The sequence below is a fragment of the Vulpes lagopus genome, chromosome 19 (genome assembly GCF_018345385.1).
Source record: "Vulpes lagopus strain Blue_001 chromosome 19, ASM1834538v1, whole genome shotgun sequence".
NCBI lineage: Eukaryota > Metazoa > Chordata > Mammalia > Carnivora > Canidae > Vulpes > Vulpes lagopus.
In genome coordinates this window covers 45,019,903-45,037,005 of record NC_054842.1, presented here as the reverse complement: position 1 = coordinate 45,037,005, position 17,103 = coordinate 45,019,903, and the positions used below count along the sequence as shown (strand labels likewise).

Here is a 17,103-nt window from a genome sequence, read left to right as displayed (position 1 = left end):
TATCATTGGGGTTGGTTCCGAGGGGTAGGGGGTCACTTGGCTCCTTCTCAGCTCTATTATATAAAGAGCACAAATCCAGCTCTCAGGAAGACAAGAATTAGTTCAAATCACAGAAAAAAATAGTTCGGTGTTTTTTAAAGATTTTATTTATTTATTTGAGAAGGAGAGAGAAAACATGAGGGGGAGGAGAGACAGAGGGAGAGGGAGAAACAGACTCCCCCTGAGAAAGCAACCCTTCTTGGGGCTCGATCCCGGGACCCTGAGATCAGGACCTGAGCCAAAGGCAGACACTTAACCAACCGAGCCACCCAGGCAGCCCCAGTTCAGAATTTGTTAAAAGAGCTTCTCTTCAGCATGTATGGCCCCAACCAAGACTCCAACAGGAGAGATTTCCTGACATTCAGACTTAACCAAGTGCATGCTTAGGAGTGATGCAGTGCAATGTCATAAATAGTGCTCGACCTCCCTAAAAAGTTACAGAGTAAGTGGAGGAGGAATATTTCCTGTCTGATTATTAGGTAATGTGGGTACAAAAGGACAGTCAGCTAGTTGTAATCCATGGAGGACAGACACACTGAGAGCTAGTCTGGGCTGCCGGACTGTGGTTCTAAATTTCGAATGGCTCCTTCATACTGACATTGGTTCTCTTTGTAGGGGGATACGTTAGGATGGAGGCAGGAAACTTGGTGGTGGTGGTGAGGGGTTTCTGCTGCCAGGGGCCGTGACAGTCACAGGCCTAGGGTGACCAACCACCCCATCTGCTTGGGACTCTTCCATCCAGGCTTTACTCTGATATCCCGTGTTCCAAGAAACCCCTCAGTCTCTGTCAGACCAGGACAACTGGTTGCCCTTTTAGCATTTGCAGAATGGGGATGGAAAAATGAAATGATGGCTGAGCTTTGATTTTTTTTTTTTAAGATTTTATTTATTTACTTGATAGGGAGAGCGCACAAGCAAGGAGAGTGGTAGAGGGAGAAGCAGGCTCCCTGCTGAGCAGGGCGCTGATATGGGACTTGATCTCAGGACCCTGGGATCATGACCTGAGCCAAAGGCAGACCTTTGACTGAGCCACTCAGGCGCCCCAAGCTTTCAGTTCTAACAGTCATGACTCAGGAGCCCTTGTGCTCCCCTCTTATAGGGTACTTGGGTTTCGGGAAGGTGTTTCTCATGCAATCTATATAAGCTTATTAGCCCAGACATCAAATTGAGGAAGTTTTTTCCTAGATTCCAAATCAAGTGTATTACCCAAGGTGTGTATTGGAATGTTGCATATTCACCTGTTTTGTGGAAACTGCAACCAGGAATTCAAAGTAAGTCAGTCTCTTTGAAGCTTTCCCCACTCTCAAAGGATGATGTTGGAAGGATTCTTTGGAACATTTAATGTGATTTTATCACAGAAGCAAGTTAAAAAAAACACACACACACCCTAAAAGATAGGTTATTTTGAATATATGGAAGTAAGGTTAATGTAACAAGGTTTTACTCACCATCTGTGAAAACTGACATAAAAGTTAAACCAGGGTGATGCCTGGGTGGCTCAGTGGTTAAGTGTCTGCTTTGGGCTCAGGATATGATCTTGGGGTCCTGGGATCGAGTCCCGCATCAGGCTCCGCACAGGGAGCCTGCTTCTCCCTCTGCCCGTGTCTCTGCCTCTCTCTCGTTAAACTAACTTTGAAGCTTTCCTGTTAAATCAGAACTTGCTTATGGAGAAGGTAAAGCAGATACTCTGGCAGGCTTTTCTAACCCTTGCCTTCCCTTGTGTTTTGTTTTTCTCCATTTTTACATTCCTTTGTATCTTGAACAGCAGTAGGTAACTCTAGGCAAGTCAGACTACTTTGTTCACTCTTCAGCCGGCTGCTGTGTTCCTTTCTCTGGCTCCACGTCCTCCTACACATCTGCATAGTTGATTGTAAAGGGCTTAGCGCATAGTAAGAGCTTAATAAATAGTAATTCGTCTTCGATTCAGTTCAAATTCAGTACTGCCAACATATCTGCTAAGTTGCAGTGGACCAGCATTTCCCAGTGTTCCTGCTCAGGAGAACACTCGTCTTCCAAGTCTGAGAAGTGCTGCATTTTCTATCTCCTCCTTGGAAAGTCTCACTGTCTGTTAGAGCCTTAAAGGCTCTGAGGAATCCTGCAATAAAATAGATTCTTTTCACTTTGGTTAGCCCAACATTTCCCAATCTTATTTGACCATGGGACACCTCTGGAAGCAGCTACCATTATATTTTTATTCTATCCCAGTATCTATTTGGTCCCATGGAACACACTAGAGACCATGTTTTTTGGGAATATCTACCCATTTTTTTAATATAGCTTATAAAAACGTGTCCATTTTTATGTACCCTATAAAAATGAATTGATAGTATAGAAGATACAGTGTCCTGCACAGTTCGTGGTATTTATTGAAGATATGGTTACTACACAAACATATACACACAGAGGGTTTATTTCTTTTGTTTTGTTTTAACAATTTCAGATTTACAGAAAAATTGAGAAGGTGGAGTTCCCATATGCACTCTTACTCAATTTCCCGTATTATTAACATCTTACTTTAGTGTGCTACCTTTGTTATAATTGATGAAACAATATTGATACAGGGATTTCCTTCGTTTTTACGTACTGACTTTTTCTGTTCTGGAGTCCCATAGGGAATACCTCATTACCTTTCCTTGTCATGTCTCCTTAAATTGTTCTTGGCCATGACAGCTTCCTAGACTCCCTGTTTTGATGATCTTGATAGTTTTGAGTACTGCTTAGAGATTTTGAGGATTCCCCCCTGTTGGAATTTGTCTGATGTTTTTTCTCTGATTAGACTTGGGATGATGGACTTTTGGGGAGGAAGTGCTGTTTTTGTCACATCTTATCAAAGGTTATGCTATCGCTACAACTTATCATTGTTGAGGTTGACCGTGATCATCTGGCTGACACACAGGAGTTCTTCCCTCTAAAGTGACTCTTCCCCCCCTCCCATTTAGGACTGTACTCTCTGGGAGGAGGTCACTATACACAACCCCCTGTTAAAGAGTGAGAGTTTTGCTTCCCCTCCTTGAGGACAGTGTATCTACATTAAATTATTTCAAATTCTTCCATTCAGATTTGTCTCTTCTCCCTCTATTTATTTATGTATTCAGCCTTTTGTTTATATGAATGTGAACCCATGGATATTATATTTTTATGCAACGAATGAACCATAGACAGCAACATGTGACACTTTTCCATTATTGATAGACAGAAGCAGTGTTGGGGAGTGGGTGCCGGGGGTGGGGTGGTGGAAAAAGTCATGGAGTGCTTGGAGAGGCCCTCTTGCTCACTTAAATGGAATTGTGCCTCTGACATGTTGACAGAACCGTGTATTTTTAAAGGTTCAACTTTAAGTGCCAGGTATAGTGATCTCTCAGCTGAGAAGTGTGTCCCAAGGAGAAAGGAGGCTGGGAATGAGATGAGAGATGCATACCAGCCACAGACATTCCTCTTTTTCCTCCCCAGACACACATGTGAATTGAGGAGAAGGATTTGAAGGGAATAAAGTAATTTCTGTGTCTTTCTAGGGCTTTGGTGTGGCTTCTAGCCATCGGCACACTGGTTGTTCTTTCCATAACCTGCTCGGAGCCAGCTCCATCCAGGCCTAGGTTCATAGCTGAACCTAACCCCTTAAGATTTTGTTTCCTTGTGGTTGTGTGTGTGTGTGCACACATGTGCATTTGTGTGTTGCTATGTGTCTTTGTGTGTGTGTGTGTGTGTAACTGAGCCTATTTTAAAAATGTGGGAAGCAAGCCCAGGACACAAGAATAGCAAGTCACCGAACCTCTCTGAGGCCAAAAAGACGTTTGTCAAACATTCCAGGAGGCGTACTGGGCAGCCTCTGATTCACTGGCCTCCCTCATCGTCTGCAGCTCCTGGCTTGGAGAAGCTGCCAAAGCACTTTATGAGCTGTTGCTCCCCATTCCCTTGTGCTGCAAAAGGCAAAAGTTCAAGAGTGAAGCCTTTACCTTTTTTCTTTCTTTCTTTCTTTTTTTTTTTTTTTTTTTTTTTTTTTTTACATGTTTGTTTCTTAGGTAGCAAATGACATGTGGGCTTAGAACCGAGTTCAGGGACCTTCCTGGCCTGGCCTGAGCCTATACTCTTGGGCCTTTGTAGAAGTGACCAAGTGTGTTTTCTGGAGCAGTCCAGAGGGTGCACCAGTGTACATTGCTCGGGGTAGCATTAACTAAAGGGTCGTATCCAACAGGGATGGTCACCCCCACCCCTGGCCACACCCCATTCCTGTGTTGACTGTTTATTTCACCAAGGACACGGTCATTGAATCAAACGGGTGTCCGGATCTCAGATGCTGTGGAGTTTGTGTTTTCTTTTATACTGAATAATAGCAATGAAATATTTCTGGCCACATAGCTGCAGAGCATGGTTTTATTGATTTCCAGAAAAAGAAGAGAAAGCCAATTATTGAAAGGGGAAAAAAAAAAGAAAAGGAGATGAAAACAATGAAAAAGATAAATGTGGCTTTAAATTTAAGTTCTGGCTCTCTTGGAAGAAAAAAAAAGACGTGTCTGCTTTAGTTTTGGTACATTCCTGCTTCAGTGGAGAAATCTTCTGTTTGGGTTATTCCTTTCTGTGGGGACTGGCAAAAATCTAGAGCTGATGAGGTCTTTAGCCTTTTTGAGGCATTTAATGGCAACCTACCCTTAACTGGTTTGGCCTCAGAGACTGCATTTGTGAAACTCTGACTTTTTTTTTTTTTTTTTTTCCCTTAGCTGAACTATTGTTCTCTCCCTAAAATGTCCTGGCATATTATCCCAAGTTGTGTTATATGTGTTGCAGATTTACATGTTTTACCTTCCTGTGCTCTCCTGAGGACCTCCTCTCTATTTCTCAGTCTTGGACCTTCTCTGCTCCCATTTTCTCTGAGTAGCTGACAAAAGCAGTGGCTTCAAAGAACCTCAACTATCAGTAACATGAGCTATAAGCTCAGAGAAGGTTCAATAATAGTTTGAAATCAAATGACTAGAGGGAGCAGAGTGGCGGATTGAGTCACGGGCACCTCAGTGGACCTGGGACACCTGGCTTCTAGGCCCCTGACCATTTTATGACCGTGACCAAATTCACTTTTCCTTTGGGTATTGATTTTTGTCATTTCTGCAAGGAGGAGTTGTACCAGGTCGGCTCTCAGTTTGGATGATCTTGATTACATTCTTTTTGTTTAAGATTTTATTTATTTATTCATGAGACACACACACACACAGAGGCAGAGACACAGGCAGAGGGAGAAGCAGGCTCCGTGCAGGGAGCCCGGTGTGGGACTCGATCCCAGATCTCCGGGATCGCATCCTGGGCTGAAGGTGGCACCGAACCACTGAGCCACCTGGGCTGCCCTCTTGATTACATTCTTAAGCTATATTTGTTGCTTAGCAGATAATTCTGGGGTTGCCTCCTTTCAGTCCATCAAGAAAATAATTGAGTTTAAAAAAATAATTGAGTTGGATGCATGCCTGATCACGTTTTTATGGTTTTTTTTTTTTTTTACTTCTGTATCTTTATGTTTTAGATAAGTAATAAATGCACATAGGAAAACTTCCAATGGTACAGAAGAAAAAAAGGAAGATCTCCTCCCATCCCTGACCTGTTTTTCCTCTCCAGAGGAACCCACTGTTACCAGTCTCTCATGTATCCTCCTTGGGGGATTCGCTGTATACGTATATATGTCCTCCCTTTCTAACTACTACAGGCAATGGCATGCTCGTGTATATAATCCCATCCCTTGGGTTTTTTTCCTCTCTGAACTGTGTTTCCTAGAGATTGTTCTATTTACATACCTACGGAGCTCCCTCATTCTCGGGAACAGTCATATAGAATTTCTGAACAGATGGATCATAACCTCTCACTGGTGGGCTGAATGTCTTAGTCTTTTGCTGTCGTACACAATACCGTGGTGAATCTTCTCAGACCAAAGTTCTGTTGGCGGGTGTGCTTTATTTTGAAAGCAAAACCATTGTCCAAGTTCCATTCTTTTCTAGTCTCTTTACTTAATAGCTGGAGACGTTTCAGTCTGCACGATTGATTCAAAATTAAGTGGGGGAAAGCAACGTCTCCCTCATTCCTCCCTGTCGGTGTCTGTGTGAGGCCTGGTGTTTGGAAGACTAGCAAGGGTGTGGCTTCAGAAGAGCTCCTCTACGAGCCTCCAACCCCCCCAGATAAGGAGGCAGACACTAATAAACTCGAGCAGTATTTGGTGGTTGAGCGGAGTTGACGCACAGAGTCCAGTTGCAGATTTTGTACCCTGACAGGGCAATCTCCCCAAGTCACTGAAGATAGTCTTGTTCCATGTTTGTGTCACATCATTAAGTTCCCAGAACCGGGGCAGTTTTTACAATTAATAACCTCTGTGCTGCCAACAAACAACTAACTTTTTAAAGCTTTTTCCGGGACGCCTGGGTGGCTTAGTGGTTGAGCATCTGCCTTCGGCTCAGGGTGTGGTGCCGGGGTCCTGGGGGCCTGCGGTCCTGGGATCGAGTCCTATGTCCGGTTCCCTGCATGGAGCCTGCCTCTCCCTCTGCCTATGCCTCTGTGTCTCTCATGAATAAATACATAAATAAATAACCTTTCAGGCTTCTTTTTCCTAGTCTGGGGATTTCTGATATTGAAAATATTTTAATTTACAGATTTGTCTTCTAGACACAATTGGGCATCTTTTTTTGTCTATAGTAGTTACGTCAGAAAAAAAAATAAGAGCATGCCTTTTCAGAAGTTCAGAAATGACTGTCCCTGGAAATAATCATTCTTCTTCCATGTTGGCTTCCTTTCGGGCTGAAAGAGGTCTTCATGAATCAAGGCCTTCAGCGTGTCTTGACTTTGTCTTACCTTTCATCTGTATTTAAGAGCACCCCCCCCACCCTGGTGATCACAGTGTGTGTACAATCCCTGACTTCCTACCCAGGCCTTCCAATAGAGGTTGTAAAATGTTCTGACCATTTCTAGAAGGCCATGTGATCAACAAAACTCTCATCTCAGTAATTCTGCACCCACGGGGGCTGTGCTTTTTTTCGGTTCTCAAACCGAGAACATACAAGGAATTGCCAACTTGTCTCATTCATTCGTCTCATCATTTAGTGAGCCTCCCTGTGTGCCAGGAATGGTGCCAGAAGGCGAGGGTTCTGCAGAAAGGAAATCCTAGGCTGGTTAGGTGCTGGTTAGCCAAAATGTGCCCAACTATTCTTACCTCCCCTTCAGGAGCAGACAGTTGTCTATCCAGACCTTCCTTGAACCCTTCTTCCTGTTTGTAAGATGAGCAGCTCTGGGCCCAAGGCCCTGTTTTGATGACCTACTGTTTAATTGGTAAGCTTCTTGCTATTGCAGGCAGACCGTTCAGAGGGTTGCTCTCCTTTCAGCAGCTGTCTCTGTTCCTCAGCGTACGGCGTGACAGAGGGCGGCCGAGGACAGTTGGGAGAGCGGGTGGACGGGATGTCAGGAGGCCTCCTCTTGGGCTTTGGTTCTACCTGGCGCTCACCGGAGCACACCCCTTTACCGCCCTCGGGTTTCAGTCTCTCTCCCATAAAATAAAGGGATGGGCTGGATCATTCCTAAGAATCCTGACAAAACCTCCGAACATTCTGGCCTTCCGCAGCTCCACATGTAAATTCACCTCATTTCTTCACACATTCCTCCCAAGAGCCTGTTAATTCCTGTGAGGGCAGGAGCTATTTATCCAACTCCAAACCCAGTGCCTGGCACACAGGAAATGCAGTCAAGATTTGAGTGAGTTATAAATAAATTTTTTAAAAAAAGAATGTTTTTTGCCCTACCTCTACCCCCATCCGGAGGAAGTTCCTGCTATGGAATTAATCGTTCCTTAAGGAAACCAATTTGTCCACAGAAAGTCCTCTGTGTTGGTGCTCTCTTTCGAGTGTGTGTGTGTGTGTGTGTGTGTGTGAGAGAGAGAGAGAGAGAGAGAGAGAGTGAAGGGCCTCTATATATGTTTAATGTGTATAATAAATACACACTAAATGAATATGTTATATATATGCATATGTTACATAAAGTAGCATAAAGTTGCATATTATATATTACGTAAGGTAGCTTTAAAATTTATTTTAAAATTCACTTAAAATTTAGCCTATTAAAAAAAAAAATTTAGCCTATTAAAAAAAAAAATTTAGCCTATTAAACCTGTTTTTACAATATAAGATATAGTGAAAGGGACTCTAAGGGAAAGGAGGGAAACTGAGTGGGGACAAATTAGAGAGGAAGACAAACCATGAGAGACTCCTGACTCTGGGAAACAAAGGGTTGCAGAAGGGGGAAGGAGGATGAGAGGATGGGGTGACTGGGTGACAGGCACTGAGGAGGGCATTTGACGTGTCAGCACTAGGTGTTCTACTATAAGTTGGCAAATTGAATTTAAATTTAAAAAAGAAACGCAAAAACCTGTTTCCACATGATGTCCATGTCTTCCCAATGAAAGGTCTAAAATATTTAACTTTTAGACTTTAAATAAATGATGCTAATAGTTTTCTTTTTAAAGACAGTGTTACCAAATATAGCAAAAATTGAGTTTTTCCTTAGAAATGGAGTATACAAGACTATATATTGTTTTGGGCCCTGGCGTAAGAGCAAATAGACAGAAAGGCATGGTTTTCCTAATTATAGGATATTGCCAAGGCAGAAGTTAAGCAAATTTGACTGGTAAACGGTTTTAAGAAAAACTAGCACTTTTTTTTTTTAAAGATGGGTTGTTTTTTTTGTGCCTGGGGATACCAATTATAGAATTTATTAAAGGATTTTAAAATGCTTTCCTCAAGTGAAGCAGTACTGCATGCTAAAATTTAAGATGTTAGAAATGCAGATAACGGCAGTTTAAGACATTTAAAACACTTCTAGGATGCTTTTATCCAATCACAAATGTGATTATCATTTTTTTAAAGATCCATTTATTTATTTGAGAGGGAGAGTGTTAAGCGGATTCCATGCTGAGTGTGGAGCCCCATGCAGGGCTTGATCCCAAGACCCTGAGATCACAACCTTAGCTGAAACCAAGAGTCCAGTGTGTAATGGACTGCACTGTGATTATCATTTTTTAAAGATTTTATTTATTTGAGAGAGGGAGAATGTGTGCAAGAGCAGGGGGAGGGGCAGAAGAGAAAGGGAGAAACAGACTCCCACTAAGCAGAGAGCTCCACGGAGGACTCGATCCTAGGACCCTGAGATCGGGATCTGAACCAAAGGCAGACGCTTAACCGACTGAGCCACACAGGTGCCTCTGTGATTTATCATTTTCATGTAATTTCTTTCACACTAATTTCTCCCTTTGCGAAAACTAAAACATTTCTTTTTCTCAATAAGATATTTGTTTCTGAGCTTAGCTCATGCTTCTTTGGGGTCCCCTTTTGTAAGGAAGCATCAGTGGGTCCTCCTGTGTAGGGGCTGGTCTAGGTGCTGTGTTTTATATCTTGCTTGTCTCACTCATCACCGTAGATATCATCGTCCACCGCCGTATATCTGTAAGGTCATGCCCTCCTTAGCTCTGCCGTAAACATGCAGGTTGTCTAGAAGGTGCACACACACCCACATGTCCTGCTGAAATTACATCCTATGTTGTGGTAACCTTTTGTGGAATTTATTTTTGACCACTATGTTCTTAAAGCTTAAAATGTGCTCTAGACACAGGGAAGGTGTGAAGTAATTTTTAACAGGGCACAAAATGCCAAGACTAGATGAGTCAGGAATGGGGCCAGTACCTGAGTCTCCACGAATTGAATTAAGGTAATAATGACTTAAACAGTAATGATTAACAGGAAAGTACTTTGGAAGGAATCTCAGGAATCTATATGCCAAAGCACAGAGCATTCTGATGGTCTCTTTTTGATAAGGTATTGTAGGACCTGTTCATTAATCCCCTTATGTTCTTCCCTCCTATAGTGATGAATCACCAGCACCAGCAGCAAATGGCACCCACTAACCTGAGCCAGCAGAACCACCCTACCCAGAACCCACCAGCAGGGCTCATGAGCATGCCCAATGCTCTGACCACTCAACAGCAGCAGCAGCAGAAGCTCCGGCTTCAGAGGATCCAGATGGAGAGAGAGCGGATCAGAATGCGTCAAGAGGAGCTCATGAGGCAGGTATGGCCTTCTGTGGTACCTGCTGGAGGCTCCATGATCTTGGGTGCCAAGGCTAGAGGGTAGGTAGCTGCTGGCCATTGGGGCAAATCTTTGTCTAGAAGCATTCAAGGCCCAAAGCCTACTCCAGACCATATGAGTTAAGAATCCGGTTTTTTCTCCCAACATCTACCTGCATTTGTCTTCAGAGCCAAACATATGTGTATGAGGAGTAGCTATGTTAGCATGCTGCCTTTGGGTTCTACTGCTGATCTCTATAAGGAGAGGAATACTGTGTTCCAATTAACTATTGCTGTGTAATATATTATCCCAAGACACAGTGGCTTAAAACAGTTTTGTGGGTCAGGAATTTGGGCAGGGCTCAGCTGGCCTGTTCTTCTGCTCTGTGTGGTGTTGATGAAGGCCAATTTAGTAGCATTCAACTGGTGGTTGGGTTGGTCTGGAGGGTCTAAGATGGCTTTATTCAGGTGTGTGGCATCATGTTTAAGGATTGCTGGAAGACTGGACCCGGTTGGAACTAAAACCTAGAGTATCTATATATGGCACCTCTAGCTAGCACGCAGTCTCACTAGTGGGACATAATGTATAGCAGCTTGGTTTTCCCAGAGAGAATGTTCCAAGAAACAAGACGTAGAATCTGCCAGCGTCTTAGGATCTGGTTCTGGAAAGTGTCACAGAATCACTTCTTCCATATGCTCTTAATCAAAGAAATCACAGATTTGCCCTAGATTAAAGCAGATAGCAGAAGAGATGTCCGTCCCATGGACACAATGACAAAGGATTTGCAACCATCTTTGGTCCGCCACAGAACATGAAAAAGATTGAGGGAGAATGAGAAAGGAAAAATGTTTGCATACAGGCTCTGATAAAGTGGGTATTGATCAGGCATCTTTTGCCATACTCCATTCATTCATTCATTCATTCATCACTTAGTCAGTGGACGGAATGTTGGTGGGTGTCCTCTATGGGTCAGGGTGGATGCAGCACTTCAAAAAATGAATACAACAGAATCCCTGAAGGAACCCACAGTTTTCTGCCTCCCTCAGTGTCTCCATCTGTGCAAGAACAGGATATTTCTTCTGTGTTGCTAAACTAATGGAGCCTGTGTTTTTAGATCTCATAAATTTTGCTGACTACATTTTAGGGAGGAAAGCTTCAGTTTATTGTTCTAATTCTTGAGACTTTGCTTTATCACTCACATGAAGCAAGATACATGAGTGGCCTCCTTTCACTAGTTTAAGGGAAATAAGTAGTTTTAACCATTCCAGAGAGCTTTCTTGTAAGACCCAGGAGTGTCACAGTAAACTTTGCTTCTTTCCTTTTAGTTACATCTGATCCTTTCAAAAATATACATTGACTTCTATAAATGAATATTGTATTTCTCATCAAGTTCTAGGATGTAAAGTATCTATATAATGTGAGGTCTTAAAGACGTGGAGATTTAAAATAAGTCCTTAGACATAGTCTTTGACGAGAGAAATGAATATAAATTGTGCTTTGTTGTTCAGTGGAACTATCCTCTGAATTTGAGGAATACAGCTTTATAACATTAACTACAGTTGTGCCTTTTTCCCTGAGGATTTATGTCTGAATGTTTATGGTTATTTCAGGGTAACAGTTGTTTATGCTGTTTTTAGATATACAGTATCATGTTTCCTAACAGGAAACAATTATTTTTTTGTCTTAGGATAATAATTCCATTTGGAATATTTTTTTCTGTTTCAGAATATAGAATAAACTAAACAGTATTAATGGTAGCATTTATAACTTTTCTTTTAGTTTTATATGGAAATGAGCCTTTCATGCATTTTTTCCCCCTTTGCACAAGGCTGTGGAGGTTTCTGCAAAGAATGATTTATTTCTCAGTTTGTGCCACTTTCTGTGTTTCTTTCTCTTGCCCCACCTCCTCCTTTCCCACGGAAAGTATTTCTGCAGAGGGGTGGGGAAAAGTGCCCCAAATTGTTTCCTTTATTCCAACCATAGGTGCCTTTGAACCAGAATGTAGTATTGATGGTTCATATTACAGAAATGCCAACCGAGTTCATTAAATGCTGATCCCTAGAGGCTGTGGAACTTGGAGCATTTTGCTGCATCATATTGTGCAATCCTACTGTATAGGACAGTGGGGAGGAATGTCCAGATTTGCTCGCAGAGGCTCCCATAGTTCAGCTTGTGTGTGTGTGTGTGTGTGTGTGTGTGTGTGTGTGTGTGTAGTTAAGAGGAGGAGAGGGAGGTGGAATGGATGGTTCTCATGTCCTTTTATTTTAGTTAATAGAATACAGGAAAAGAGATCTAAAGGGATTTCTTAATCATGGCAGGTTTTTACCCCCCATCCAGAAGCAGCCTGCTCCTCAGTGTCAAAGATACTATTTAAGGCTCTACGGTAAATAGTGTTGGAGTGTTCGCTGATAGTTTTCTGGGGTTTTTGCCAAGATGCCTGATTGTTCAGGTATGGATTATATCTATCATAGTGGGATTTTTTTACTTCTTCCTTTTCTTCCTTCCTTCCTTCCTTCCTTCCTTCCTTCCTTCCTTTACTTCCTTCCTTTCTTCTTCTTCTTCTGATGATGATGATTTTCTGCCTCAGTATTTACACTTAAGCCAGGGACAGGGAAATGGACTGTTAGTAAAGGTGATATTTGGCCAACCGTTTAGCTGCCTTATTTAGAATCTGGTATAAAACTGGAATAAGGGCAGAGGAAATGGTGGTCTGGTGAGGTCTGAAGATTTGTTTTAAAAAGACTTATTTATTTATTTATGTATTTACTTGCATATTTATAGAGCTAGAGCATGAGCAGAGGGAGGGGGAGAGGGAGAGAAGCAGAGCCCAACGCAGGGCTGGATCCCACGACCACGATCATGACCTGAGCTGAAATTAAGAGTTGGATGCTTAATCAGCTGAGCCACCCTGGTGCCCCATGATTACGAAGGTCTGAAGATTATCTGTAGATTTCCATTTCTTCATCCTGTCCCACTCCCATGCCCACGGTGGTCAACAAGCGCCTGAATCTCCTTTGCTCACTGGGCAGTCTGTAAGGAGCATGGCTTTCCTGTTGCTCACACGCGGGCCTAGCTGTGCAAGCTGCCTACTCAGGGCCCCTGCCTTGCAGGCAGCCTTGACCTACCTGCAGTTCTATCAAGAGAGAATTTCCAAGAGAGAGGACCCATCCTATTTCTATCTCCACGGTGAGAAGGGAGGTTGGTAAATTTAATGAGTAGATGAATTTATTCCCTAGTTCTTGGGAAAATAATCACCATTCCGAAAATTGTGATCATCCTTAAGCATATAATAAACATGAAAGCTCCTTATCAATTAAATACTATGTGAATATTTGGTTTTGTCCCTCCGTCTACCTCTTCCTTCCTCATGCCATCATCCTCCAGGTGTGTCGTCTGACAAAGTTGCCCTATGGAGAAAGAAGCTCCTCAGTTGGTATCGCATAACCTGACATACATCGCATGATGCCAGGGGCTCACATGTTAACTCGTGGTCACTGAAATCATGTAGAGTATCAACAAATGGGTGTAAGGAAAGCTTGATTATAGATCTGAGGTGAACCTTCATTATTTCAGGATGGAAAATTGTGTTTTTCATTTTTTTTTTAAAGATTTTATTTATTTATTCATGACAGACACAGAGAGAGAGAGAGAGGCAGAGACACAGGCAGAGTGAGAAGAAGGCTCCGTGCAGGGAGCTGATGTGGGACTCTATCCCAGGTCTCCAGGATCACACCCCGGGCTGAAGGCGGCGCTAAACTGCTGGGCCACCGGGGCTGCCCTGTATTTTTCATTCTTTTCTTTATCTCATTCATTTATCCAACCAGTGTTTACGTGTTGAAAAATATTTATTTTTTCATAAGAAACACAGAGAGGCAGAGACATAGGCAGAGGGAGAAGCAGGCACCCTGTGGCGAGCCGGAGGTGGGACTCAATCCCAGGACCCCAGGATCATGACCTGAGCCAAAGGCAGACGCTCAACCACTGAGCCACCCAGGTGCCCCAGATAACTTAAACCTTTAACAGACAAGCAAAATGATGAGATCAAAATGATTACAACTAATCCAGATTTGTGGCCAGATGGGTAAATTCAAACTCTTTCCTACTTTCATACTCTGGAGCTGAGGGCAGACATACCACAGCACAGAGTTCTGTGATGTACAGAGGGTACTTCTTTATTGTGTTCAGTGGCCCCTCAGGCCAACAGCAGCCACAGCCTTTAGGATCAAAGGGCCAGTCGGGTATTTGGTATCTCCCTCGATTAGGAATCTTCTGAAGTAGGAGCATTTCATTAAAAATGGTCCCTACAATTTAGCATTGGCTGCAGTAGCCACAGTTGAACTTCTTGTATCTCAGGATGTGGCAGGTGCACCAAGCTAAGGGGTGCCCCGAACAAGCGCAGGGGAATCCTAGCCAGGTCTGCAATATGCAGTCTTCTTGGGAGCATGGATGTTTCCCTGCTTCTACAGGCATCTATCGCAGACATTGTGGAGAGTGAGTTTTTGGGAAAGACCTTTTCAGTTGTCCATGATAATGAGAAAAATGGTTTGTTTTTGTTTTTTGTTTGTTTATTGTATAATGAGAGTTTTGTTTTTGTGAAGTTTCCCAAACCTGGAGAGGCAGCTTCATGTTCGTTAGAGAAATGGCAACTGGAGAAAAGAAAGGTGTGTTGAAGGTGTGTCTCCTGGTATCTTCATGTTCTTTAAAAAGAATTTTGAATTCAGTTTGACATTTTTTCTTTTCTTTTTTTTTTTTTTTAAAGATTTATTTATTTATTTATTCATGAGACACACAGAGACACACAGAGAGGCAGAGACATAGGCAGAGGGAGGAGCAGGCTCCATGCAGGGAGCCCGATGTGGGACTTGATCCCAGGACTCCAGGGTCATGCCCTGGGCCGAAGGCAGGCGCCCAACCGCTGAGCCACCTGGGCGTCCCAACATTTTTTTCTTTTTAGTTAGAAAAATAAACTCTTTAATTTCTACAAATATAACTGAGTAGGGTTTTTTTGCTTGTTTGTTTTTTCCTGATTGAGACGAAAGAAGCATTTACTTAGCGAAATAAGCCAGATCTTTATGATTCCATTTGTATGATATTCTGAAAAAGACAAAACTATAGGAACGGAGAACAGGTAACTGGGTGCCAGGGTTGGAGGTCGGGGGCGTGGGGGCTGCCTACAAAGGGGCAGCGCTAGGGAATTTTGGGGGTAGTGGCACGGTTCTGTATCTCGATTTGTCAAAATTCAGAAATGGATACCATAGAGTGGATTTTACTGTGTATCAATTAAAATAGTAAGAAAGCAAAATTATCACACAAGATAAAACATTTATTGCAAAACAATTTTGAGATACTAAAAAATAGGAAATTAATAATCACTCATAGTCTTCAGAGAATGGCTATGATGGATGCTGGTGCTTTCTCTCCGGTCTTTGTATGTGTCTGTGCGTATGCTCTGTTTTTAAAACAAAACAGGTAGCACATACTCCTGTTTTATTATCTCTTCACCTTAATATATGGGGACATCATTTGATTATTCTGTATCAGCCATGGTAGTTGTGCTGTGACTTTGGATATATCTATTATAAAGCTGCCTCGGATCCTTTCTACAACAGGGCTGGACATAATTTTTAAAATACCGTGAGCCACGCATGCCCACGATGGCTGTAGACGATTCTGCTGTTACAGCTTAAAAATCAACACAGTATTTGCTCAGTATCATAAAGGGCATGTTTGCAACTTTACCCAGAGAAATGGAAAATTCTGGTAACTGCTAAGAAATTGAGAAACAGGCTTCTCAGTCAGTCACTATTTACTCGTCTCAAAGAACAATTCCTTGACATGAAAACAGAGTCATGGCTCTATCTGAGCAGAGTATTTCTTTTCATGTGTGTTATTCATTTAATTAGGAAGCTGGGGGGCCTTCTGCCTTGAAGATGTTAACCTCAAGGACTTCCTGTCCGCCCCCAGGGCCTGGAAGATTCTGAAGTGGAGAAGCTTTCGCTCCCCCTTGCCCCTTCTCAGGCCCTGTCTTGTTGAGAAACCGTGATTGTTCCTAGACAAACCCGGCGCTGCTTTTACCCGGGCCTTTCTCTTAATTGGGGCTCCGTGGACGCGAGAATGCAGCTTGTCAAACAAAACTGCTGACTAAGCCTGGCCTCTAGTTGCCAGGGCAACGGGGACGGGGACAAGGGTTTGGGCGGGAGGCCTCGGAATCCTTCTGGCAGGCCCCACAGGTTTCTGTTAGGCCTGACAGCCACGCGGGGTCCGGCCAGCTGCCGCCCGAGCAGCCCGTCCCGACCAGGCCGGGGACGGACACGCCCGGCTGGGAGCAGCCCCGCTCTGGGAGAAGAATCTGGAGCCTGGTATTTGTCATGTGAAGAACAGCTATTTAGAGAGGTTAAAAGTGCCGTATTATAGCAGCCCATGAGGCATAAATGGTGGCTATTTCTCTGTCTTTGCTTCAGAAGCTATAATTTAACTTCCAGAAAAGCATCTCATGGAATTAGGCTCCGGGGTTGACTGGGACGTCAGAGGTCATGTCGTCCAACCAGTATGTAACTCCGTCTCTGGTGGCCTGGCGACGTAAGTTCAGTCATTGATTGGTCCAAGAAATGCTCTGGGTACTAAATGCACAGCGGACAGACGGACTTGGTCCCTGCTCTCCAGAGAGCTTCAGTGCTGGTTTCCGTCACTGTTTTATTTGTCTACGAGTCCCAGAACTGATCCATTTTCTGAAAGGACCTGGGGTTCTCATGCTGCTGAGGAATAATATCAATATAAGTCTTTTTTCAAGGACCCCCCCCCCTTTTTTTGTAACTTTTACTTATTTATGAGAGACACACAGAGGCAGAGACACAGGCAGAGGAAGAAGCAGGCTCCATGCAGGGAGCCCGATGTGGGACTCGATCCTGAGACTCTGGGATCATGCCCTAAGCCAAAGGCAGACGCTACACCACTAAGCCACCCAGGCGTCCCTACAAGGGCCCCTTTTAAA

At 43.3% G+C, this 17,103-nt stretch overlaps 1 protein-coding gene across 1 annotated transcript in view; it reads left to right on the top strand.

Annotated features, from left to right (window-relative positions):
- WWTR1 (WW domain containing transcription regulator 1) overlaps nucleotides 1–17,103 on the top strand; it is a 132,338-nt gene that overhangs the window by 96,985 nt on the left and 18,250 nt on the right. Inside the window, exon 4 of the mRNA XM_041734487.1 lies at nucleotides 9,913–10,115. Within this exon, the coding sequence (XP_041590421.1) occupies nucleotides 9,913–10,115 (203 nt within the window). The remainder of the gene's footprint in view (nucleotides 1–9,912; nucleotides 10,116–17,103) is intronic.